This window comes from Stegodyphus dumicola, chromosome 2 (assembly GCF_044657685.1).
Source record: "Stegodyphus dumicola isolate Sdum_Otavi_A_Nest chromosome 2, ASM4465768v1".
Taxonomy (NCBI): domain Eukaryota; kingdom Metazoa; phylum Arthropoda; class Arachnida; order Araneae; family Eresidae; genus Stegodyphus; species Stegodyphus dumicola.
Genome location: NC_140769.1, coordinates 6,334,309 through 6,344,103, shown reverse-complemented (window position 1 = coordinate 6,344,103; position 9,795 = coordinate 6,334,309). Strand labels below are relative to the sequence as shown.

The window sequence follows — 9,795 nt, the reverse complement described above, 5'->3', positions numbered from 1 at the left end:
AATTAAAAATACAAGAGCATGTGCATTTAACAAATAAATATCTCTTTTTGATTTCGAGAAAGTTCCAGAAAATTCTCTCGCGCGATTTAAAATCTTATAAAAGGAGGAAAACCTCTCAATTCGTTGTATTTTAGTTAGTTGTTTCAAGTTTGTTTAGAAAACTGCTCTTGTTGACTGTAGCGAATTCGCGGATTAGCTTTCTTTAGCTGTTTTGAATTAAGTTCTATTGAACGTTTGAGTAGTTAAAAGATAACTACTGTGAGTTATTGTAATACTGCATGAATATCTGAAAAAATTCAAGCATTTTTGTTGTGATAATAATAAATTTTGTTCATTTTTTCACTTGTGCATTCGGTACTTTTCCGTTTCGCCGGCGCAAATCTCACCAAGCAGACTTTATTGGTGACAACATACAGTATACACATAAAAAATATTTAAAAAATTTTAGTTCTAAGAATTCTTTTTTTACGGCATAAACATTTTAATATCGCTTAAAACTTTATAAAAAGCCAATAAAAGACATTAATTTAGGAATTTGCTATGCTTTCATGGTTCAACATCCTAATTCGGCGGTTCATATCACGTGACCCCAAGCGATCTCATCTCACATAAACTACTCTACAAAAATCTAATGCTCTCAGTAATTATCTACATTCATTTCAAGTTAAATCTTAATTTGGAACACAAGTTTAAATGCAGGAAATATTTCAATGTGTACGAATAGCTTACTTAGAAATTATGTAAAACTGCAGTGCTTTACTTCACTAATGCATTCTCATTAGAATTGATGAATTTAACCCTTGACTTTCCTTTTCTATATTTTTGGCTTTGGTAAGAGCTGTGATTGCATCCTAATTGACTTAATTACCGAAAATGGCCTTAGACATAAAACTGAACTATGATAAAAATTCTATGTAATTATATGCCAGTATTGAAAGAAACAATCAATCTGATAAGAATAAGCTGCAACTTATTTTAAAAATGAGGCGTAAAAGGTTACCAGCGAGAATATTCCATTTGGCATTGGTTGTACCATTATTGGCGACTTTATCGCTTGCGGCGGCAAAATGGAAAAGTACAGTGCATTCATTTCATAACGAACCCGTACTCACGCAACAATATCGATGATTAGAAATGGGTTATGAAATCATATATCCAGAATTAAGCTATTTTAAAATATTGGTGCTTCTCTTTTTCATAAAATAACATTTTTATTGTAAGCAGAATCAATTATTATTTATAAAAACTAACAAAAATATCTTCAGTTTTTCTTTTGCTAACATTTATCAATTTTTATTTCTCTTCTAAAGTTTTAGCTTAATTCTTAGAATATGTCAACTATGCTTGTATGTATTTTTCAGCAAACGGAATATTTCGGCTCATTTTAAGTTTACATTTTCATTTGTTTGCTCGGTGGTTCATCACTTTTTTCATCTGTAACAAAAATAGGTTTTGGTTGAGTCTTAGAATATGCTGGTGTCACCCAATATGGATTCTCTTCTGCTTCTTTAGCATATTTTAAAATAGCCTCTCGAGGATCTAACGTATCATCCACCTTCTTCTTTAGCCCCAAATTTCGTACGATGAAAGAAGATAATGTATTACCAGCTGAAGCTATACGGCCACCTTGGCCCGGGCCCGTAACTGGAAGATCTGGTCTTTGAGATTTAACAGGATCTTTCCTGTCTTTTTCCATTTGTTTTTTAGTACTCCTTGGCTTATCAACTCTGAACATGGGTAGAGCGTGAGGAGTTATGATTTGCTGTTCACATATCATTTCAGCATTTTTGACTTTTCTCTTGCTTTTTACAACACACAATTTAGCACCACGTTCACTGAGTTCTGGATTATAGTATACTTTCACAATACCCTTTTTTGTGCTTGCAAGAATTTGGTTCAATTTTGGATGCCACAAGCTTCTTACTACATCTGAATCCCCTACATCTAGCTCATATGCAATTTGGAAAGTATTTTTATGAAAAAATACTAATTTTCCAACCTTTTCATGCTTTTCTAAGGATACACCTGTAAAAACATAACTGTCGTCAGGACTAAAATTGCAATCAGTCATTGGATATCTATTAAACAGATTTCCAGCCACATTTATAGGCTGTTTGAAATTTCTCAAATCCCACAATTTTAACGTATCATCACAACCTCTCGAAGCAAGATAATGGTTATCATACGAAAATGCCAAAGATGATGTGTCGGTACCCCTGTCGTGAGCATTTCGAACCAAAAGACAAGTATTTACAAAATGCTTTCTGTGGTCCCACATTTGAATAGAGCCATCTTGACAAGCAGCTGCTACAAGAAGTCCATCTCGACTGTATCGACAAGATATAGGTAAGGCACGCAAACCACCTTGCTGTCTTGGCTTTATCACATTCTGTTGTTGTGCTTTCTCATCCATCAACCAAATCCGTACGCTTCCATCATTTGAACAAGTGAGAAATTCTTCTTTGGTACGTGGATGCCAACAACCGTCATTTAACATAGCACAATGTCCTTTTGTTTTGGCCATATCAGAAATATACTGATCACCTTTAGGGCATTCCATAAGTTCAAATCCATCTCTGTCAAGTATTTTTGCTTGTGAATTTCCAGCAATCACTAGTATAGCATCCCCCGTAACACTATATTCAAGATTTTTAATTTGATGACATTCGCAAGGTCTCAAACTCCTAAATGACTGCAAAGATACATCCATTCCAGCAAAATCCCAAAATTTAACATCAAAATCATAACCACCAGTAACTAAACGAGCTCCATTGGGATCTAAGCTTAGTGCAGAAACAGTTTTATCACCATGCTCCAAATGTACTTCATGGCTAGCAGGAATAGTTTTATATCTCTCATTCAACATCACCAAAGATTCTTCGTCATTTTCAAAATCTTGGTCAACTTCGGCTGCGGATATTCTACTCTTCGCCGAATCTTCCTCTAAACTCTTTGGTACCGGGGGTCCAATTAATTCACTATCGGATTCAGAAGAATCGTCATCAGATGAAGATGAGATATTAGTACTAGTTTTTGCAGTACTTTCATCTGAAAACGATTTACCACAATGCGCATTAATAGATTTTCCTTCATCCGTTAAATGTTTCTTCTCAAATTTTTCTTTTGCAGCTCTTCTAGTTTGTTCAAATAGTGCTTCAAAGTCAAATGTTCGAGCTTTCTTTCCAAAACTCGCGAATCCCATGACAGACGCCATGTCTGAGTCCTGTTTATCAACGGAAAAATGTTCATTCCCTTTTTCTGAATCAGAATCTTCTTCACATTCACGTGCATGACGATACTGTCTGTTTTTCATATTACGAAGTTCACACATTTCCTCAGCGTCGTCCTCCATGTTTGACAACATAAAATTAACTTACCTGTGTTGAGTTGTAGGCTCACTGTTATACATCGAGTTTGCTCTTCAAAAAAAAAAAAAAAAAAAAAAAATACTAATGATTGTTTAGAGAACATTTATAAGTTTACACATTTTAAATTCTGATCTTATATTAACTTGTTATTAATAAGTTAATGTTAATATTTTGCTTAACTTTATTACCTTTTTATTATAATATAACGACGTACCTTAAAGTTACTTGTGACCAAATTTATTATGTAACTTTCTACTTAAATCTCTTCATATAGATCATTTTTTTATTATTTAGAAATTCTCTTTGTGTTAATGCTGACATAATTAGTAATTTTTTAAGATTTTGTTCGATAGGGGTAGGGCCTTCGGCCAAGGTAGCCAGGTGTATACGCGATTTCTCCTTGAAACAGCGCTTATAAGTTAAGCAAAATGAAATTTGAAAAGGAATTTATCAAGTATTCCAGTTTGAATCAAGTATTACAGTTTACAATTCCACAAATAATAATAAAAAAAAATCTCAATTCATAATAATGCAAGCAAACAACGCAAAGTTGCTTCCAAATTTACACCGTAGAATTTACTTCTTATATAAAACTGGCAACGTGTTGTTCAGCGGTATATTGTTTACATTTTGATCTAGTGCATGTGTTAGTCATTTTGCGAATGAACGCGGGCTATAGTTCTTAGTTTATGTGTGTTGTCCGATATGATTAAAATTATATATAACAGTAAAAAAATTTACAAAGGTAAGAAAGACAATACTTACTGCTGCGTTCCTCAGTGTAAATCTAAAGGCTCTACGAATCCTGAATTAAGTTTTCATAAATTTCCTAGATTAACAAAAAGTAATGATGATGTTGCTCGTTGGCGAAGGTTGAAGTGGATTTGTGCTTTACGGATTGGAAGAGAAATTACCAAAAGAATGTGCGTTTGTTCTAAACATTTTCAGAAAACGGATTACGTTTTACCTTGTAAGTAGAACTTAAATTATAATTTGACCAAACTTTCAGTTGGAGGCACTGTATTATGTGTGTATAAAATTAACCCATCGAAAATTACCATACGTTCAACTAAAAATTTGATTTTCTAAAGTACAGTAGTTTGACGGAAAGCCGCTTGAAATGGAGAATTAAAAAAAGAATAAAATACAATCAAAACTTTTAAAATCTGAAAGATTTCAGATTTTACATTGTGCCCACAGGGGCGTTTTTTTAACGTTTTATGTGTTACCTTTATTTATTAAATATCATGTTCTTTGCACTTACACCATAAAATTAAATTCAACAGAAATATCACAAATTAAGTGGTTTAATCCTAGTATCCGGTGCACGCAGGATTTGGCTACTTTTATGATGAGCAATAAAAACGGGACATATACGATAAGTAGTAAACGGGTATTCAAAGAATATATATAGTTATACATAGTATATATTATGTATATAGTGATAATATATAATATATAGTGTATAGTATACTATCACAATATATAAATAGACGTTCTTTTGGTAATTTTTGGTGTTGGTGATAATTTTTAAAATCGCGCCAAGGCTGCACCGTATACTAGGATTTTACCAAGTAATTTTAAAATGAACATATCTTTAGAATTTCTGGGGTTTTCATCCGCAGAGAACCCGTTGGCACTTCGGGAAAGAATCCGTTGTCGCCGTTGCATTTTTACTCGCCAAGCTCGCGGTTCATCGACGATGAGCCGAGCTGTAAATGTGATATTTTTTAAACGTGATTTTTAGTGCATGTAAATTCAAGTTAGCAGACAAAACAAGCATATGGTAGTAAAAATTCACAGATAATAAGCATGTAGATGTAAAACTTATCAGGTTCAATGTTCCGTCTAACCTTCTTCGGGAACATGCAAGGACCTGACTCGGAACAGAGAGCTTACTAAAGCTATGTTCAAAAGTGTGGGAGGTAAACAGGATACACAAGAAGGGTATACAAAACCCTTTATTTTTCTCTATTTACAATAACTTCCGTACTTCGGAATACACAGACCGGCTACTTGGGGTCTAATGTAAAAATATAAAAATAGAACTAAACTCTAATTTAACTTTAAAATAATAAACGTGGAAGATTGGCCTTATATTAACAGGAAGCCGTATGTAGTACAGATAACTGTGAACACTACAATACGTTTAAAATTTATCAAGAGGATTAAAACCTCTAGCCTGGAAGGCAACCAGCAACTGCGTAAAACTTCTAAGGTAAGCGGCCTGCTTCGACTCACTGCTTCCTCTCTCTCGCTTGGCAAAAAGCCACAACTTGGCGTTCGCCAGACAAACTTTGCATAAATACTTTAAAGCTTATAATTCTGGCCGGAAGTAGAAAATAAGAAGTGATAGTAAAGATTTAAAATAAAATAAACGTTAGTAAAACTTAAGATCCTTACATACTTCCCACCAGAGTTAATTAGTTTGAAACTGAGGTCTAAAACGACCTGGTTGAAAACTTTTAGCTCTAGAATCTAACGTGAGGCCAATCTTTTACAAACATTTTTTGCTAGAAACTAGAAATTTAAAAGAAAGAAATTTGTTTTTACAATAGCAGCTCCCAGGACACAATTTTTTCATCTGTACTGCATCTAAACAGGAGCTTTTATTCAAATCTGGTTCCTTCCAGAGATCTGGAAGGAAAACTAGTTTAATGAAATGTTACACAATGAAATGGCAAGTAACATGTATAATTATATTTCTCTTAACATTCTTATTTCATTCATGACTATTTTAATTATCTCTCCCCGTGCTCTCTGACATGTGTTGTAAAAGAACACCAGACACGAATGTGTTTATGTCTATGTGTTCAACACTTCCTCCTACAATCAAAACACTAACGTGTTAAAATTCAACATACCAAGACCTCGTAACACACCCTAATTTCAACTCTAGACCCTGAGGTACTATTCTGAAAGTGGCTAACTCTGAAGTGTAGCGCCAGAGAGCCTAACTACATTATTCAACCTTTAACACATATTCACCACGATTTAGTCTTTTTACAGTCACACGAATAAAAAAAAATTTTAACATTACTTTCACTTTTACCATATCACGGTATTTCTTAACATTTAAAATAACAGTTCACATTGTATATAAGAACATATTAACATGCCGTTAATTTTATACATTTGAAAACATACATTAGTAGTACATTGTTAACTTCTATTCTTTTCAAAGCAAGTGCCAATTCTTTCTACATTGAAATAATACATTTCAAAAAGTCTTTCAGACTAAAACTTCTTTCTTGCCAGAATGTTTTAAATAATATTTATACAATAACTTTTTACAATATTTAAGTCTTTACACAATGCTATTATACATCAACTTTAGTTTTACGTGCGAGTAATTGAAAAAACATAATACCAAAATCGGTAACAACTCATTTCTCGCCCTTTTGGCGATAAAGGTAGACCTCGCATGAGGTAAAACTTCTTGAAATCTGCCACTTGCAGTAAGAATGAAAGATTAACTTAAGTTTGCAAAGTAACATAAAATTTTACTTATCTTTGTGATATTCGGCCATTCTTTTCTGGGCCCAGTCCTTAAAGGTAGTGCAGATAGTTGTTTGATTTATCCTCCTTCTTGTACGGGCTCACCCTTCAGTTCCTTCCTCTAGATGCTTTCTTTTTTCTCCAGTTCTGTCACCCTTGAATACCTTCTTTTTCGCTTCTGCCTGTGGTCTTGGTCGTTTGATGGCAGCTGGTCTTGGCGGAACCGGGAAACTTCTTTCGTGTTCCTGCTTGGACCTCGTTGCTGGCCGTTCAAATTTTCCTTGTAACTTTTCCTCCGTCGCTGGTGGCCCTTCCGCAGTTCGGCGACATTTGCTGCGGAGAGTCCTGTCGGATGAGTAGATCTTCCGTTTTAGAGCCGGGTTATAGTTGCCGTCAGTTCTCCTGGTTCTCTTTGCATACGTCGTCCTTCTCCCTTCTTCATTCTGGGGGTGTTCGTGAACTCTCTTTTCTGGACGGTGGAACGGCTTCTTTTTCTTGCTACCTTCAATTTTTCCGCGGGGAAACTTTCTTTTCACTTGCTCCTGCCTCTTAATGGCTTGCCCTTGTTCTTGTCTTTTTTCCACCTCTGGAGCTTGTGCCTGCGGTGTCTGCCGTGCCGGATCCTGCAAAAGATCTTTAAAAATTTTCATTTCATTACGATCATAGTAGGGTTTGATTTGATCAACGTTTGCGGAGCAGGTTTCACCATTTCTAGCTTTTAACACTACTACAGCGTGAGTTATTTTCTCTATAACATATGGTCCTTCAAATCGTGGAAAAAATTTGGCAGTTTTATCTTCTGGTGCTGAAGAAAGTGAATGCTTAATTTTTAAAACTTCATTCCCTACTTTATAAGTTACTCCCCGTCGTTTCAAGTCATAATAGAGTTTCTGTTTTCTCTGTGCTACTTCAGTATTTTTCTTTGCTTCCTTAATTAGTTTTTCTATATCACCCATTTTAAATTCTGGGGCTCTTTGTTGCACATAAAATAATTTATCTAACGGCGTTATAATCTTTCTGCCTAAAAATAACTCAGCAGGAGTTTTGCCCGTTGTATCATGTTTTGCGGTCCTAAGGGCGAAAGCAAATTCATTGACATAGTTATCCGAGCTTTTATGAAAATTTTTAACATAACTACGGATAATTTTCACTATATTTCTATTGATCCGTTCCGCTATATTTGATTGCGGCCAATACGGGACCATTTTTAAATGACGTATGCCCAGTTTTTGGCACATGTCTTCAAATATATTACTTACAAATTGAGGACCATTATCCGATATAACTTTTAGGGGCGCCCCGTATTTTAAAATATATTTATTTAAAATAGAATCAGTAACTAATTTCGCGGAGGCTCGTTTTAAGGGAACAATTTCGGTCCATTTACTAAAATGATCAACCATAACAAGAAGATAGCGACTTTTATTTAATTGACTTTTTGGGAAAGGGCCCAATAAATCGATGCCAATTATTTCATTTGGAAATTCGGATTTAATACTATTTAGAAACCCGGCCGGGCGGAAATTGATGTAATTAACTGCTTGACATGTTGGGCAGGACTGGACATACGCCCTTGTTAACTTTTGCAGTTCAGGAAAATAGACTGCCTCGCGTACGCGTTGGATGGTTTTTCGAATACTAGCATGAGAAGCTAAAGGGCTGTCATGGAGCTCCTGCAGGATATTTAATCTAAGACTAGCTGGGATAACAGGTCGAAATTCGTTGTTGGAATTCGTAGTTTTTGTATAAAATAATAGACCATCTATTAGTTCGTAATGGGCCGCCATATTTCTTATCGCCACAATATCTTGGTGGCTAAAATTTTCAGGATCCTTTAAATACTCATAAATGCTTCCAAACTCAGGATCTTTCCCCAGTTCGGTTATTACAGTTTCTCGGGAATTTATTGTACGTGCTGTGAGCATTGCCACCTTTACCGTATTACCTTGTTCATCTATTTTAATTCTTGATAGGGCATCTGCTACGATATTTTCCTTTCCGGGGGTATGCTTGATTACCAGATTATATTCTTGTAGCTTGAGTGCCCATCTTATTAACCTTGGGGATAAGTTTTTCCCTGAGTACAATCTAGTTACCGCCGCATGATCAGAGTACACTGTTATTGGCGCCTTTCCAAAATAGACTCGGAACTTTTGCACTGCTAACAGAACTGCAAGTGCCTCTCTCTCGGTCGCGGAATAGTTTCTTTGTGTTTGATTTAAAGTTCGGCTAAAAAATGCCACGGGCTGCTGATTTTGCGAAAGTACCGCTCCTACCGCATAATCCGAAGCATCCGCTGAAATTTCTAAATTCTCATCCTTTTCAGGAAATTTCAACACAGGGGCTTGCGTTAATGCTTGTTTTAATTTTTCGAAAGCACTATTGGCTTCGGCCGTCCACGACAATCTTGCCTTTTTCCTTTTTAATTTTAACAATGGCTCAGCGATAGCTGCAAAATCTTTTATAAAGGACCTATAATACGAGGGCTATCCAGAAAGTAGATTACGTTTTGGAATAAAAAAATAAACAAAGTATAGGAAACAAATTTTATTATATACAGATGAAAGCCACACTCAAATACTACTTTTCTACATAGTCACCATACAAATTAAGGCATTTATCGTAGCGATGTACGAGCTTGGAAATTCCTTTGTCGAAAAATTCGGCCGCCTGCGCCTTCAACCACTTCATTACCTCTTCTTGCAGCTGTGCGTCGTCATCAAAACGCTGCATAGCCAGCCACTTCTTCATTGCTGGGAATAGGTGGAAGTCGCTCGGTGCCAGGTCGGGACTGTACGGCGGATGAGGAAACAACTCCCACTTAAAAGATTCAAGAACTTTACGAGTGACATTTGCCGTGTGGGGCCGGGCGTTGTCGTGAATCAACAAGATCTTAGAGCTCAACATTCCTCTGCGCTTGTTTTGAATT

At 35.5% G+C, this 9,795-nt stretch overlaps 2 protein-coding genes across 3 annotated transcripts in view; one reads left to right on the top strand and one right to left on the bottom strand.

The window, feature by feature from the left end:
- Positions 1-1,186: 1,186 nt before the first annotated feature.
- On the bottom strand, positions 1,187-3,369 carry LOC118200150 (WD repeat-containing protein 70). The gene has a single exon (XM_035372076.2). The coding sequence runs from the start codon at positions 3,362-3,364 to the stop codon at positions 1,391-1,393; it is 1,974 nt and encodes a 657-aa protein (XP_035227967.2). The 5' UTR covers positions 3,365-3,369; the 3' UTR covers positions 1,187-1,390.
- Positions 3,370-3,965: 596 nt separating this feature from the next.
- Positions 3,966-9,795, top strand: part of LOC118200152 (uncharacterized) — a 36,232-nt gene continuing 30,402 nt past the window's right edge. The window contains exons 1-2 of one of the 2 annotated variants that reach the window (XM_085810411.1): positions 3,966-4,113; positions 4,202-4,338. In XM_085810411.1, the coding sequence (XP_085666537.1) occupies positions 4,290-4,338 (49 nt within the window). In that variant the 5' untranslated portion in view covers positions 3,966-4,113; positions 4,202-4,289. Of the gene's footprint in view, positions 4,339-9,795 lie in introns of both variants that reach the window. The other variant, XM_085810410.1, reaches the window with a different exon arrangement.